At 44.1% G+C, this 17519-nt stretch overlaps 1 protein-coding gene across 1 annotated transcript; it reads left to right on the top strand.

The window, feature by feature from the left end:
- The first annotated feature begins 2700 nt into the window (after nt 1-2700).
- On the top strand, nt 2701-17224 carry B3GNT4 (UDP-GlcNAc:betaGal beta-1,3-N-acetylglucosaminyltransferase 4). Its single transcript, XM_089662042.1, has 2 exons — nt 2701-3144; nt 14817-17224. Exon 2 carries the CDS (start codon nt 14840-14842, stop codon nt 15932-15934), a length of 1095 nt encoding a protein of 364 aa, XP_089518168.1. The 5' UTR covers nt 2701-3144; nt 14817-14839; the 3' UTR covers nt 15935-17224.
- The last annotated feature ends 295 nt before the right edge of the window (nt 17225-17519 follow it).

The raw sequence follows: 17519 nt of genomic DNA, 5'->3' as shown, positions 1-17519 counted from the left end.
ATAGTAAACTGTGTTTACTATGCTTCAGTTTGCGAATGAACATAAAGCCTCTCTACAGGGCTATTCCTATCCATTAATTCAGTGCAGCTGAGGCTGCAAAGATGGAGGTTGAGGGCTTTGTTCTCAATCTTTTTTTCTGTCCCAAAGGTGGAACATCAGAGTTCTGTTTAGACCCCTGATATCTCCCCAAAACCGCCCAATGAGGCTTCTAGAAAAAAAAAATATTGTTAAAAAAAAAGACAAAAAATAGATTAACAAAAATAAAAAAAATCCTCTGACAGCAGTGGCGAACTACCAGGGTTCCAAAGGTTGCACTTGAGACTGGGCACCAGGCTTGGAGGGAAGGGCCCCGGCTGGGGGTTAGGGGGGCTCTTCATGGCTTCTTGTGCTCTGAAGGTTCTAGTTAAGTCACTGGGCCCAACATTTTTTTCTTGGATTGCATTACTTTGTAAAGCACTGCACAAATGGTTGGTTCTGTAAAAAGTCCTGTATTAAAATACTAATAACAAAAAGTTAACCAACCTAATTATAAAGGAAACACAGATCAACAGTGTACATTTGTTTATATGTGTCTGTTTTTTTTTCCCTCAGAGATTGTTTTTTTTAACATTTTGCTAAAACTTTGTGAAGTAGTCCTGCTTGGATCTTTATCCTGGGTTCACACTTCTGCAGTGCGGCATATCGCATGTGATTCGCACAGGAACTGCACCGCATTCCTGTGCAAATCACATGCAAATTCTGTGCGGTGCGATTTGAGCCATACATTATTTTGTATGGCTCAAGTCGCACCACATCCGCACCAAAAAGGTGCAGCACCCTTTTTTTGGTCCGCACTAGAATCTGATTGCATGGGTGTTCACACCCACGCAATCCAATTCTGCACATCGCACCACGTTTTGCGAACCAATTTCGGGGTGTTGTTAACATACACATCCGCAGTGGTTCACATGAATGGGGTGCGATTGTGATGCGGTATTCACACATTAACCGCTGCAAATTCTGCACCGCATCAGTGTGAACCTGGGCTGAAGAAGGGGACGTACCCCGAAAGCGTGTCCTAAAAATTGTATGTTAGTGCAAATCATGGCCGGATCTAGGGGGGTTGCTGGGGTGGGCTATGCCCCTCCAGATTTCATTTTGCCCCCCCCCCCCTAAAGATACTATGCTGCCCTAATCTGATACTTTCCAGCCCTAGTTTGACACTGTACTGTACTTTCCTTGACTGACACTATACTGATCTCAGTTATAGTTTTGTGGGGAGTTCTGCTGCCTGTGCCCAGGTTGTGTACAGTGCAGGGATGGGAGGAGGAGCAGTGCCCCTGTCCTCTGCCCTGCCAGCATTGACCCCTGTCCTCTGCCCTGTCAGCAGTGACCCCTGTCCTCTGCCCAGCCAGCATTGACCCCTGTCCTCTGCCCTGCCAGCAGTGACCCCTGTCCTCTGCCCAGCCAGCAGTGACCCCTGTCCTCTGCCCAGCCAGCAGTGACCCCTGTCCTCTGCCCAGCCAGCAGTGACCCCTGTCCTCTGCCCTGCCAGCAGTGACCCCTGTCCTCTGCCCAGCCAGCAGTGACCCCTGTCCTCTGCCCTGCCAGCAGTGACCCCTGTCCTCTGCCCTGCCAGCAGTGACCTCTGTCCTCTGCCCTGCCAGCAGTGACCCCAGTCTCCTGCCCTGCCAGCAGTGACCCCTGTCCTCTGCCAGCATTGACCCCTGTCCTCTGCCCTGCCAGCAGTGACCTCTGTCCTCTGCCCTGCCAGCAGTGACCCCAGTCTCCTGCCCTGCCAGCAGTGACCCCTGTCCTCTGCCCAGCCAGCAGTGACCCTGTCCTCTGCCAGCATTGACCCCTGTCCTCTGCCCTGTCAGCAGTGACCCCTGTCCTCTGCCCTGCCAGCAGTGACCCCTGTCCTCTGCGCTGTCAGCAGTGACCCCTGTCCTCTGCCCTGCCAGCAGTGACCCCTGTCCTCTGCCCTGCCAGCAGTGACCCCTGTCCTCTGCCCAGCCAGCATTGACCCCTGTCCTCTGCCCTGCCAGCAGTGACCCCAGTCTCCTGCCCTTCCAGCAGTGACCCCTGTCCTCTGCCCTGCCAGCAGTGACCCCTGTCCTCTGCCCTGTCAGCAGTGACCCCTGTCCTCTGCCCAGCCAGCAGTGACCCCTGTCCTCTGCCAGTATTGACCCCTGTCCTCTGCCCTGCCAGCAGTGACCTCTGTCCTGCCAGCAGTGACCCCTGTCCTCTGCCCTGCCAGCAGTGACCCCTGTCCTCTGCCCTGCCAGCATTGACCCCTGTCCTCTGCCCAGCCAGCATTGACCCCTGTCCTCTGCCCTGTCAGCAGTGACCCCTGTCCTCTGCCCTGTCAGCAGTGACCCCTGTCCTCTGCCCTGTCAGCAGTGACCCCTGTCCTCTGCCCTGTCAGCAGTGACCCCTGTCCTCTGCCCAGCAAGCAGTGACCCCTGTCCTCTGCCCAGCCAGCAGTGACCCCTGTCCTCTGTACTCAATTGTTTCCATTACTGAGTAAACCACCCTGATCCTCCAGCAGACAGGACATCCTGCCTATTCCAGCCAGCCATACAATGGACAGAAAAGTCTGATTTCCAGCAGGCAGGGCTGTGATGGGGAATCAGAGGAATCCTGCTAATGCGGGGTGCAGAGTGTGACAGGTGGGCGTGGCCGGAGCAGCAACTCAGTACTGGCCCCGCCCAGCTCCCCTCTTAGCATGCAAGTCAGGCGGCGGCGGCTGACAATGCGATCCCGGCTCCTTTGTGCTGCTGGCCGCCTGTGATCCCATTCCTCCGCTGCGGGTTGCTAGGAGGGGACACCAGAAACCCCCCTTTTGTAAAAGGCGAAGACAAAGCAGACATGACGGTGCTGAGGCTCGGCTCCGGAATAAACGGTCCCCCCGGCATGCTGGTGACAGGCTCCCCGGCTCCGGGCACTCACGGGTTATAATGATGCTGCCTGTCATTAGAGGTCCGGAGAGATTCCAGTGATCCTGCGCCTCGCCTCTCTCCCGGGGGATCCACCTGCAGTAGCTGTGGATGTGAGGAAGGTCGGTGTGATAATACCGGAGGAAGTTCTATCTGACTCCACTGACTACCTACCTGGAGCATGTAGGTGCCCTGTCCAGCCATGAGCCTGCCTGCTGACACCTAGGTAAGAGATCGCATCTGTACCCTGTGTGCACACTGCCATTGCCTCCACACCCACGGATACACCCCTCCGTGCAATCAGTGCAGTATCGGCTCATCTGGCTTGCTGGCGGGTGTACATTCTGTGCTTTCTGCTTAGCAGTCTTGAAAAGTGTTTTGGTGAAATCCCCCTTACACCTCATACCTGGTACACAACGATCAGAGAATCGGACGGAAAATACCGCTTTCCAAGCGATCGTTTGATAATCTGATCGTTCATACACTGCTTTTGTCTGAAATTATTCAAAGGGACTAACACAAAATTTATTTCAGGTACTTATATAGCGCCGTCAATTTACGCAGCATTTTACATATATTGTACAATCACATCAGTAAAGGAAAACATGGCACCTGCCCAGGTCTATAACTGGCTTATGAAGCAAGGACTACGTGAACCGCGCAAAGCATGTCAGTAAAAAATAAAAAAAGTGTTCAAAAATCAACTCGGCAGCCAGCTTGCCAACAACCAAATTAACCTGTCTAACAGTATGCGTTAAAAACGGGTTTAGTAAGCACCAGGGTGGATGTGATTTAAATCAAACTGATATAAATCACTAGTCAGTAAGGCTTGATTTAAATCCTAGTTTTCTACATAGACTAATTCTTGCTGGTATAACTTTAATATGCAAGTAGATGAAGATTTTTTGAATAACAACTTTTCATATTAGTTTTTTTATCCCCAGTTTAATAGGTTAATCATTCATATTTGGACAACTTTTCTGTTGTACTTAGGAAGGAGAAAAATAATCATTACCTTAATAATAACAATTTAAATAGATTTATTCAACTGAAACAATAACATTCCAGCATATGTTATTTGCTTAAACAAACATTCTTGTTTCTTAACTAATTTGGCTAAACAGAATATATATATTTTAAGAAACTTAGACTGTCAGCCCCTTCCTCCTCACACTTAGTTTCACTTTCTTCTTGTGCAGATCTATTCCACTCCAATCAGAGAAATATTGTTTCTATTCTATTCACTGAACTTCTTGAAACTTAGCACTGAAGGGGTTGATTCTGTATTCATAGGTTTGTAGAAGTTAGGATGAAGGTCTTTTTCTTAACTCTGTTCATGTTATAACATTTTTGCTGTGAAGAAGAGGCATGTGATCTCCGCTGAGTCAAATTCAGTTTTGAGAACTGCAAAGTAAACCAAGCATCTGTGATAATATCTTGTAGGCAGAGAAACTGCCCAATAATCTTACAAAAACCTCTGGAAGAGCATGACATTGTGAATGGATTCATGGAATTTATTTACCAAAAAAATTAAACATATACAGCCTTATTCTACATAATTAAAAAACTAATCTTTATTTCATGATGGAATAACCTTTGAATGGTAATATATTTTCCTCAAAAAGCGTTTATTTAAAAAAATCCGATTTAAATAAAAAAAAATCCGTTTTTTTTTGTTTTTTTTTAATTTTTAAAAAAAAATTCATTGATTTTTATCCACCCTGGTTAGCACACATTTGCAAATACATACGTGAGCCACATCACGGCACCCTGATATTCTGTGGTCCTAACTCTACAAATTTGAGTCCCCATAGTAGAGGCACATGTATTTAATGGATAGACGAAGGGCAGGTGCACATAAAGGGAGCCCACCCCTCTTAAAGGTACAGGAGCACATAGAACACCCAGCATGTAGCACAATGGCAGCCAGAGCACCCAGTGCACTCACTCACCTAAAAACTAACAGTAAAGGAAAACATGGCACCTGCCCTGGTCTATGACTGGCTTATGAAGCAAGGACTACGTGAACCGGGCAACGCATGTCAGTAATAAAGGAAAAATAAAAAAAGTGTTCAAAAATCAACTCGCCAGCCAGTTTGCCAACAACCAAATTAACCTGTCTAACAGTATGCGTTTATAACAGGGGTTTAGTTAGCACACATTTGCAAATACATACGTAAGCCACAGAGCCACATCACAGCACCCTGATATTTGTAGAGTTAGGACCACAGATTATCAGGGTGCCGTGACGTGGCTCTGTGGATTACCTATGTATTTGCAAATGTGTGCTAACTAAACCCCTGTTATAAACGCATACTGTTAGACAGGTTAATTTGGTTGTTGGCAAACTGGCTGGCGAGTTGATTTTTGAACACTTTTTTTTTTATTTTTATTTTTTTACTGACATTCACATCATTCCCTAACCCTCAAGGGGTGTACAATCTATGGTCCCTAACTCCCATTCATACATTAGGGCCAATTTAAACAGGAGGCAATTAACCTACCAGCATGTCTTTGGATTGTGGGAGGAAACTGGAGTACCCGGAGGAAACCCGCACAGGGAGAGCATGCAAAGTCCAGGCAGGTGGTGTCGTGGTTGGAATTCAAACCAATGACCCTAGTACTGCCAGGCAGAAGTGCAAAACATTTAGCCACTGTGCTGCCTTAAAACTGTGTTCAGATTATTTGATTGTCATATATTCAGTACAGTATTCGTCTGGGAAAAAAAAAATCAGAAGAGCAAGACCGTCTGTGCTCAGAAACGTAAGAATACATTACAATACAATACAACACATGACTTCAGTTCCAATTTGTATTCTGTCGTATGAGAATTTTCGTATCTTTATTGACCTCTTTATATAGAGGTTCTAAAACCTAAGGCTTAAATCAATCGCTTTAAGGGATTTCATTTTAATAACAGACATGTTATACTTACCTGCTCTGTGCTATGGTTTTGCAACTCCGATCCTTCTCTTCTGTGGTTGCCTACTAGTGCTCCTGGATCACACCCCCCTCCCCGCTCCCACTTCCTCGGAGTGACCCCATAACAAGCTGCTTGCTATGGGGGCACTCATGCAGGCTCACTCTGGAGCCAGGCTATGTGTGTCCTTTGACACACAGTGTGGCTCAGCCCCCGCAGCTGCTCCCTTACTGGTTGTGATTGACAGTAGTGGAAGCCAGTGGTTCCCACTGCTGTCTCTGAGCCAATGAGGAGGGAAGAGTGCTGAGAGTGCCACTGCTTTTGTGCACATCACTGGACTGAGATCGGGCTCCGGTAAGTTTAAGGGGGGGCTGGTGGGAGGGGGAGCTGCACACAGAATGTCTTTTTTTAGGATTATTTCCTTGGAGAATCTGGAGCAGTTGTGAATGGTAACCAATCCGCTGCTATCTTCAGTTTGTTCAGTTAGGCGTTGACAATAAAACCTTGATTGGTTTCTATGCATAGCTGCACCAGATTTTGCACGCTCCAGTTTTAGTAAATCAACCCATGTATCTTTGTATTAGTAATGTGTGGTCTTTTTTGTACCGCTTAAAATGTGTGTGCAGCTTACTATGGGGGCCCCCGCTGCTGCGTGGGTCCATTCACACATGGTGCCGCAGCTTGGCCGCACCCTGTCCCTTTCTCTTCTAATTGGCTCACTGGCTGTGATTGACAGCAGTGGGTGCCAATGGCTCCCTCTTCTGTCTCAGCCAATGAGGAGAGGAAGTCCTGGGATAGTTGAGACTCCAGTGCAGTGGATCGGGAGGGGGCTTAGGTGAGTATTAGGGGGACTGGGGGAGATGCTGCACACATAAGGTTTTTACCTTCATACATAGAATGCATGAAGGGAAAAAACCTTGAACCTTTACAGCCACTTCAATGGGTGTAAAACAATACATGGTGTATTAAAGTGTATGTCAGGCCAAAATCTTTTTTTTTTTTTCCCAGTTTTTCAAGGATAAGAATTCCTGTCAGGTTTTTACTACTATCCAGGGCTTCGTCAGAGAGAATTTTTCTCTCTGTCCTTCTTGCATCAGTTTCACCAGACAGAAAGCAAGGGGGAATCTGCAAAAGGGACAGAGAAATAAAATCTGATGGGGTTCTAGCCTTTCTGTACTTCTTCTCACTCCCTGTCTGCTAAAGGTTGTCAGAAGGGCAAAAAGTAAGTGTCGGCCAGGCTGGGGTTCTATCTATTCCCCACTCTATCCAAAATGAAGAAAAAAAGGTTTGGTTGGACATACAGTTTGCTGCATATGGGGGCAGCATAACTACAGACCAGTCAGGGTGCCCATGCTGACCTGTGTTCAAAGCCAAAAGCACCTACAGTGAGCATGTGAGCATTAGAATTGGAGCACAAAGTAATGGAAGAAGGTGGTCTGGTCTGATGAGTTGCATTTTTTTTTTTTACATCATGTGAATGGCTGGGTGTGTGTGTGTTGCTTACCTGCAAAAGAGATGGCACCAGGATGCACTATGGGAAGAGGGGACCTACTCAATATTATGTGGGTCGTCACATACCCTGTCACCCCACAAATTGTGTACTGTTAAGATAGGCCATAGCTCTAGAACAGGTGTCTCCAAACTTTCTAAATAAAGGGCCAGTTTATTGTATTTCAAACTTTAGGGGGGCTGGACTGTGGCCAGCAATAGTATAAATTTTCCTGGTATCAGTGGGAGTATACATCGCCATGTTTGGCATTAGGGAGAGGAATAGTGCCCCATTACTGGTGTCATTGGGAGGAATAGTGCCCCATCATTGGTATCATCTTCCTGGTAGAGGATGGCTATGTTCTTTTTCCATTGTCCCGCTGTATGTAGGAAGGTAGCCGCCATCTCTTTCTTGCTTCTGAGATGGACTAGGGACTATGGGATATGTAGCCTCCAGAGAGCAATCTACATGACCACAACTAATGACTGGTTTCCTATACCATCATCCAAATATTGATGATATTTAGAAATATTTTCAGTTTTCTTTGGAATGATTTGTAGAGATTTAGAACAACAAAAAAAAATTATTATACCATACATGCTCCAACCCCATGGATCAGAGTAACATTTGAGTGAAACATTTATAATATATGGTTTCTGAAAAAAAGGTTATATTTTTACACAATGTGCACAGCCTTGGGGGGGGGGGGGGTCGTTGAAGAGTTTCAAGCAGAAATTATGCAAGAGTGCATTATGTGGGGCCACAGATGGGAGAAGGCAGAGGGCGTAGATCAGCAATGGGCAAACTATGGCCCGGCGGACCTTTTAATCCGGCCTGCGGAGCGAGGCTCCTCTCACAGTCCACCCTGAAGACCGGTGTAGCATGAAAATCTGTCTCCTATGAGGATCTGTCCCCCTCGACGTATCTGCGCATGTGCCGGAGATCGCCGATCGGCTGCTAATGCCTGAAACTGGCACATGCGCAGATACGTCGAGGGGGACAGATCCTCATAGGAGACAGATTGTCATGCTACACCGGAACGGCGCGGGAACACGGCGAGAGGAACGCGCGGAGCAAAGGTAAGTGAATTGACACAAGGGGGACTTGGGGACTTAATATGGGGGATGAATTAATATGGGGAATGAACTACTATATGGGGGATGAATTACTATATGAGGGATGAATTAATATGGGGAATGAATTAATATGGGGAATGAATTACTATGGGGGATGAATTACTATATGGGGGATGAATTACTATGGGGGATGAATTACTATGGAGGATGAATTGCTATAGGGGGGATGAATTACTATATGGTAGATGAATTACTATGGGGGGTGAATTACTATGGGGGGTGAATTACTATATGGGGGATGAATTACTATAGGGAATGAATTACTATATGGGGGGATGAATTACTATATGGGGGATGAATTACTATATGGGGGATGAATTACTATATGGGGGATGAATTACTATGGGGGATGAATTACTATATGGGGGATGAATTACTATATGGGGGATGAATTACTATATGGGGGATGAATTACTATATGGGGGATGAATTACTATATGAGGGATGAATTACTATGGGGGATGAATTACTATGGGGGATGAATTACTATATGGGGAATGAATTACTATAGGGGGGATGAATTACTATGGGGGATGAATTACTATATGGGGATTAATTACTATGCTTACTATGGGGGAATATTACTATACTTACTATGGATGACACATACACATCATTCATCTACTCTTGGTCCGGCCCCCGGGTCCAATATATGAACCCATTGCGGCCCTCAAGTCAAAAAGTTTGCCCACCCCTGGCGTAGATCATAGATGTGATCGAGATATAGTGGATAAAAGTAGGTGCACCACGGCATGTATGAACTGCTGTTCTTCTTTCCAGTGGGCAGAAGGTATGGCTTTCTATACCAATGACAGCCTCCTGAAGTAAATAGGGCAATGCTATGGAAGGGTCAGGGCTTAGCTCTCATGATTCCAACACATATGCAGCCATATCTCTATGACTGGTGAACATCAGATATCCTGTGTGCATTCCAAGCAGCCTCCTCCAACCGCCCATATGTATGAACAAAGGGAGAGGGAGAGAGAGGAAAGGCAGACCGCAGGCCAGTATGATGGTTTATACCGACAGGTGCTGGAACTGGAGCAGGATACTGGTAAAATTGGCACTGAATGAGAGAGGTGTGCAGGTAACCATCAATCACATGACATGTTTCAGAGGCGCGGCCTCTTTTTTCTGTTGTCTGGACAAAACTCATCCACCAGATACAGTGCTTGTCTGCTGCCAACTGCTGAGACGGGGGAAGAAGAGACAAGCCTCTCCACAGCTGCACAAAGAGGAAGACAGAGCTCCTCCTACAGATCTTGCACCTGTCTGTGCTGTCGCAACACTTCCTCTCCATCTCCCCTGGTCTCAGCATTCAGCACTCTGGCAGCTGACTCCAGCCCTCCTCTAGTCCTCCTCCAGATCCTGCACTTTCTGCTTCCGAGCTCTGCCCCAGCTCTTTCCCAGCAGTAGGACAAGGTAAGGAGGGTGCACTGTGATGTAATGGACAGTGGGGGCTCTTAACCTCCGATGGTAGGGTGCTCCTGACATTTCATGTAAGGAGAGAGGGGTTCTCTGGACATCTTGTCTTACCGATACAACCAGCCCTTTGAGGGTAACCATAATGCTGATGGAATCTGAGATTAAATTGAGTGCGACATCCCTGCCCTGAATATTCTATATTCATCAAAAACCTCTGCCTATATATGTATACATTGTGAAAGTACCATAAAATGGTCATGTGAAATCAGGGCACAGTCTGTCTGTCCTTTCTATGTCAAAAGCTATGGCCTTGGGGGGAGGGATGGCTGCAGAGGCTCTAGTATGGTAACACGGGACACTGGGAGGAGATTTGCTCTGAAAAACACGCAAAATGAAGGACATGGGGATCGCCTTCAATTAGTGAGGGGGAGAGGTGAATGGAACCTTGAAGGGTTCAACCTTTAGTACAGTCATTTTAGTCATGGGAAAACTGGAAGTGGCAGCATTACTGCCATTTTATTTTGGTACCCCCAGCCCATAGGGACTTTTTCCCAGATCAGGCAGAAATTTTGTGTTTAATATATCAAGATTATTGACTATAGAACAATAATATAAAAGATAAGGTTCATTAATGAGGGTTAAGGGCTGCCTTGACTTCTACTTTACATGACAAAAAGTATCCCTACTGTATGTCACTTTGTTCCTCTCACCTGAAAATGTAAAGTGACACTAAACTCTGGTTTAAATAATATATATTTTATTCAGGTATTCTTGATTTACTAAATGCAAATAGGCTGTTCACTTTGGAAGGAAAGTTTTACTTTGCAAAGGAATTTTCCCCAGATCTTAGTAAGGTTGGGCAGTGTCAATTTGCAAAGAATACCCAATCATATGCAAGGAGAATAACAAAAATAACTTTTGCTTGCACATGATTGGATGATGGAAGTAGGCTGAGGCTTCATTCACTAAGTTGTGGGGAAAATTTCATGCAAACTGCAACAACCTTGCAAAATTAAAAGTATTTTTGTCTATATTAAATCAACACATAGGGGTCAATTACTAAAAGTGGAGAGGTCAAAATCCGGTGTTAGCCAATCAGCTTCTAGCTTCAGCTTCTTGAATTAAGCTTTGACAAAAGAACCTGGAAGCTGATTGGTTTCTATGCAGAGCTGCACCAGATTTTGCATTCTCCAGTTTTAGTAAATCAACTCCCTAGTGTTTTGATCTACAGTTGGCATCTGCACGTGCAAGGATTTCTAGTTTGGCTCCTGTATGGTAGTCTATGTAGAAGTCAGGCCTCATCTTTCATTCTGTAGCCTGCATCCAGTGGTATCCCTAGGTGGGTGTGGGCCGCATCGGGTTACACCTATCTCACGGGGTGCCACCAAAAAGTTTTACAGCAAGCCGACGATCCCCACAAGATGGATCGGATCTGCAGTAACACGAGGTGTCACCCCTCCAGAGGTCGGCGGTCCATGTCGTGCGCACACAGCCTGGCTCTTCCCCTCCTTGTGTCCCCGTTGCACCCCCCGAACCGGTGATGCAAGATCAGTTAACCCCATATAGGTTGCAAGCCGATGATCACTGCAAGATGGATCGGATCTGCAGTAACATGAGGTGTCACCCCTCCAGAGGTGGGCGGTCCATGTCGTGCGCACACAGCCTGGCTCTTCCCCTCCCTGTGTCCCCGTCGCACCCCCCGAAATGGTGATGCAAGATCAGTTAACCCCATATAGGTTGCAAGCCGATGATCACTGCAAGATGGATCGGATCTGCAGTAACATGAGGTGTCACCCCTCCAGAGGTGGGCGGTCCATGTCGTGCGTACACAGCCTGGCTCTTCCCCTCCTTGTGTCCCCGTCACACCCCCCGAAATGGTGATGCAAGATCAGTTAACCCCATATGGGTTGCAAGCCGACGATCACTGCAAGATGGATCGGATCTGTGGATTGGGGAGCATAATGTCCGATCGATTATGCTCCCCAATCCACAGATCTGATCCATCTTGCAGGGATCGTCAGCTTACAACCTATACGGTGTTAATTGATCTTGCAACATCGGTCGGGGGGGTGCGATGGGGACACAGGGAGGGGAAGAGCCAGGCTGTGTATTCATGGCAGGGACCACCCACCTCCTGGAGGGGTGACACCACATGTTACTGCACCGGGTGACACCAACCCTAGGGACGCCCCTGCCTGCACCTACAGAACTGAAATCAGGAATCCGATTGCTTTAGGCACTGTTTCCCCACTGCTTTGCTCCAGTTTTCATAAAGTGTGTATTTGAATTTGCACTGGTAGTATTTCATGGCATATTCTGTAACAGAAAAGCACGCTTCTTTGGCAAAACAAGGAAGAAGCAATGAGAAAATGGTATTAGAGCAATAGGCGTGTGACATTTTGCTAATTTGTTTTTAAAATAATGTTTTCAAGAGAATGATGTTGATACAGTATACATGTAACTATTATGTTTGATCTTCCAGATTGTTTGAATAGCCTGAAACGCTTTCACATTTTTTATATATCAGATATGGAATAAACATGACAATATAATAATCACTTTCTAAAGTGGTAAAACTAATTGCTTTAAGATCCTTTTTAATTTTATCTAATAGTAATAGTAGTGTCTCAGTGAAAACATTAACAAAAATTGTTTTAAACATTAAGTTATATTTATTTTATAGTAAAAAAGTATCTTTAGGCTCCATGCACACTATCGTTTTTTTTAAGCTCCTAGAAGCTGTTATTAGCATTTTTTTTCTGCTCCTAGAAGCTAAACAGTATTATTCTATGTGTCCATACACACTACTTTTAGGCTATTAACATTTTTTGAGTTTCAGCATCTAGGAGCAAAAAAAAAAATTTTTTGTAGAGTTTTTTTGGAGCGTTTTTCCTGCAGAAAAAAAACGCTATGTTCTCCTAAACGCAACTAAAACGCTCTTAACAGCTTTTTTTCTAGCTTTTTTTCTACATGTACTGTAAAAGCGCTAATAAAACACTAACGCTCCAAAACGTTACAAGAAACTCTATTACCAGCGGTTTTTATCCAGCATTTTTTCCAGCGTTTATTGAGCAACATTTTTATAGCAATATATTAATATTATATAAATGATGCTAGTAAGTCAGTACTGATCTGTTATGTGGACTTCTAAGATGGTACAGTTGCAAGAAAAAGTATGTGAACCCCTTGGGATTACGTGGAGTTTTGCATGAATTGGGCATAAAATGTGCTCTGAACGTCATCTAAGTCACAACAATAGAAGAACACAGTCCGCTGAACATAATACTACACAAACATTAGATGTTGCCATGGTTTAATTGCACATAACATGTAAACATTCACAGTGCAGGGAGGAAAAAGTATGTGAACCTTTGGACTTAATAACTGGTTGACCCTCATTGGCAGCAATAACCTCAACCAAACGTTTCCTGTAGTTGCAGATCAGACCTGCACAACGATCTGGAGTAATTTTGGACCACTCCTCTTCACAAAACTGTTTCAATGTAGCAATATTATTGGGATGTCTGGTGTGAATCGCTCTCTTAAGGTCATGCCACAGCATTTAAATCGGGTTGAGGTCAGGACTCTGACTGGGCCACTCCAGAAGGCGTATTCTGTGCTGTTGCAGCCATTGTTTTGTTGAATTACTTGTATGCTTTGGGTCATCGTCCTGTTGCATCACCCATCCTCTGCGGAGCTTCAGTTGGCGGACAGATGGTCGTACGTTTTCCTGCAAAATGTCTTGATAAACTCTGGAATTCATTTTCCCATCAATGACAACAATCCGTCCAGGCCCTGAGGCAGCAAAGCAGCCCTAAACCATGATGCTCCCTCCGCCATGTTTTACAGTGGGGATGAGGTTTTGATGTTGGTGTGCTGTGCCTTTTTTTCTCCACTCTAGTGTTGTGTGTTCTTCCCAAACAACTCAATCTCTGTTTCATCTGTCCCCCGTATATTTTGCCAGTAGTGCTGTGGAACATCCAGGTGCTCTTTTGCAAACTTCAAACGTGCTGCAATATTCTTTTTGGACAGCAATGGCTTCCTCCGTGGTGTCCTCCCATGTACTCTATTCTTGTTTAATGTTTTCCTTATTGTAGATGTGTCAACAAAAATGTTAGCATGTGCCAGAGATTTCTGTAGGTCTTTAGCTGACACTCTAGGATTCTTCTTTACCTCATGCAGCATTCTGTGCTGTGCTCTTGCAGTCATTTTTTACAGGATGACCACGCCTAGGGAGAGTAGCAACAGTGCTAAACTTTCTCCATTTGTAGACAGTCTGTCTTACCATGGACACATGAACATCAAGGCTTTTGGAGATACTTTTGTAACCCTTTCCAGCTTCATGCAAGTCAACAATTCTTGATCGTAGGTCTTTTGAGAGCTCTTTTCTGCGAGGCATGGTTCACATCAGACAGTGCTTCTTGAAACCAGTAAACCCAAAACAGGTGTGTGTTTTTTAAGGGCAGGACAGCTGTCAGCAACCCATCCAATATCATCACACTGATTGGAGTCAAGGTTGGCTCACTTCTGGCTCCAATTAGCTCTGGGAGAAGTCATTAAGCTAGGGCCTCATATACTTTTTCCTCCCTGCACTGTGAATGTTTACAAGTTATGTGCAATTAAACCATGGCAACATCTAATGTTTGTGTAGTTTTCTGTTCAGCAGACTGTGTTCTTTTATTGTTGTGACTTAGATGACGTTCAGAGCACATTTATGCCCAGTTCATGCAAAACTCCACGTAATCCCAAGGGGTTCACATACTTTTTCTTGCAACTGTATAGTAGGTGTTTAATGGAAGCCTGGGAACCCCATTTGACAGATCTTGCCCATGGTAACTTGTATCTGCTTTTTACAAATCTTGGCTTTTTTATTTATGTATGTATGTGGTATCTCATATCTTCTCATTTTATTGTATTGCCTCTTGCAGAATTTGCCCAATCTCTTGCAGAGATGTTGCTACGACTGCGAAGTCTTATCCTCTACATATTATCCTTGTCTGTGTTTGGGCTTTTCATCTACTTTAACAAAGAACCTAAATCAACTTTAAAGTCTGTTACCCCTGACAAAAGGGAAGCACAAAGGCAAGAATTTATCTTCTGGGCTGCTGCAAAGACAAAACCCAAACAATGTTATCCAGATCTATCCACTCTCAACTACTCTTCTTCCTTCCCAGAACCTCATCGCTTGTTCTTAATGTACAAACACTGTCGAAACTTTTCAACGCTGATGAACCCCAAGGAATGTGAGAAAGATACTTTCTTATTGTTGGCCATCAAGTCTCTTCCAATCAATATAGATAGACGGATTGCTATAAGAAATACCTGGGGGAAAAGGCAGGATTTTCACAACAATAAAATTAAGCTGGTGTTTTTGCTTGGAAAGACAGAATTCAGTATACCAGCTCAGTCACTTGACCAGTTGCTTTTTTACGAGCACAAGGAGTTTAATGACATTGTCCAGTGGGATTTTATTGACAATTTTTTTAACCTCACGCTAAAGGAACTCCATTTTTTGAGGTGGTTCACCAATAGTTGTTCACAGGCCAGGTTTGTCCTGAAGGGTGATGATGATGTCTTCATTAATACATACAACATTTTGGAGTTTCTTGATGAAATGGATCCTGATGGTGAACTTTTTTTTGGGGATGTAATCAACAAGGCCATCCCTATTAGGAACACAAAAGTGAAATACTTTATTCCACAAGAAATGTACAATGAGAGTCACTACCCTTTGTATGCAGGTGGAGGTGGCTATGTAATGTCCAGAAGAACTACTCAACACCTTCTTGGCATAGCTGAAACAATGGAACTGTTTCCTATTGACGATGTATTTGTTGGGATGTGCCTTGAAAAAATGAATGTAATGCCACAGTCTCATGCAGGGTTTAAAACATTTGGCATCCGCAAACCAGTCAACCCGTTTGATCCATGTTTGTATAAAGGGCTCATGGTAGTGCACAAGTTGAACCCTACCGAGACATGGATCATGTGGTCTTTGGTGAATGACAGTGGAATGCAATGTGCAAATTCAAAGAAAACTGTATAGTTACATGCAAATGTATATTTTCATTTAATCTTCGTAATGGCAAGGAAAAGAACAAATGCATTCTAAATATCTACAGCATTTTAAATTCAATTCGTCAAGTTTGCAATAGGCAACAGGCAGTTAGACAATAGAGAGGGATTGTCGGTGGTGTAGAATATAAGTAGCCAATTAACACAGCAGCTAAGCTAGTGGCCATAAGCACATATTTTGACATATGGCTGACTGCATGACAGATGGACCATGTGGAGGGACATTAATTAGTTCTTACAGGAGAACGTGTCCACTTTTGAGAGTTGTTGACACCACAGAATGCTTCCCCATGTACAGTCATGGGGCTCGCCTGACATAAACTAACTCAAAATGTGTAAACAAGGTATGTGTAGGATCGTTCAGGGGTTTGATTGTTCTTTTCAAAAACATTGGATCCCTTATTACATTTTGACATTATTACAGTGTCATCCACCGACATACTGTCAAACAACCATATCTTTTTCTGCTAGTTAGAATTCAGTGATAGGTGTTTTTGGTCTTGTCTCCTTGAGGAGTTAAAAAAGTCCATGCATTCCTTTTTGACAAGATACAACAATAGCATTTGTAAATCCACCTAGAAATGTATTTTTTTGACAGATGAGGCACATGTCTGGCTAAAAGTCAGAAAACAGCCACATGTGGGTGTCTGCTCACTTCCAAGAGAGTTTAATTTAGCCACTAAAATGTGTCTTCAGTTTAGGAGGCTGTATTGGGCCATCAATTGATATATTTCAACCTGCTGCATATTTTCCATGTGCAGTGCTGCTCTCTGTAGGTCTTTGTGCTTGCTGGCATCCCATACACGACAAGGTTGTTTTGTAATGGCCAAAGGAATGCAAAGTCTAGCAGTCCTTGACAGGCCAGAGTAAAGAAGTGCCTTTTTAGAGTAAAATTATTATCTTTGAAAAATATATTTTAAAGGTTGCACACCAGACTTTATCAATGGGCCTGCAGAAGATCTTATTTGGTTGTTTAAAACAATTAGATTCTCCCTTTCATTTGCAAATATATTATGAAAGAATGCAAAGGAGAATATGGTAGCTATAGGAGCAAAGGCAGTTCTTCACTCCGAAATGCTCATGAATAAGACTTTTAACAGAGCTTCATTTTGCAGATTGAAACCGTATTTGAATGCAAGGACAGCCTTGCAATATTAACTTTATGGCTTTGTAAAATTAATTGACCATAGCATCATGTCAGCTGTAATTTTGCCAAGGCAAAACCAGCATCTTTCTGTCAAATAAAAAATTCTTAGAGGTCCATATCTTGGTTTTTTTATAAAACTATTTTAACCTTATCAACATGAAAAAACTGAATCCATTTTTTAACAAATGTTAGTTTGCCTTCTGACATTTCTCGCTTACAGTCAAAGGAATTCATATTAGGGTTTGGAGCGTAACAAGAATGGAACTTGTTTTATTCTTCATGGTTAGTTAGATCAGTATACCGAAACATTCTCAAGTCTATATGCATGTTTAAAGCAACATTGTGCTCATAAAACCTCATATTAGACCACTGCAAACTACAATACATGGTTTGACTTGGTAATCTCTAC

This window comes from Staurois parvus, unplaced genomic scaffold (assembly GCF_062004578.1).
Source record: "Staurois parvus isolate SC_StPar_1 unplaced genomic scaffold, SC_StPar_1.0 ptg001418l, whole genome shotgun sequence".
Classification (NCBI taxonomy): domain Eukaryota; kingdom Metazoa; phylum Chordata; class Amphibia; order Anura; family Ranidae; genus Staurois; species Staurois parvus.
The sequence above is the reverse complement of the archived record's forward strand: the minus strand, read 5'-3'. Positions and strand labels throughout refer to the sequence as shown.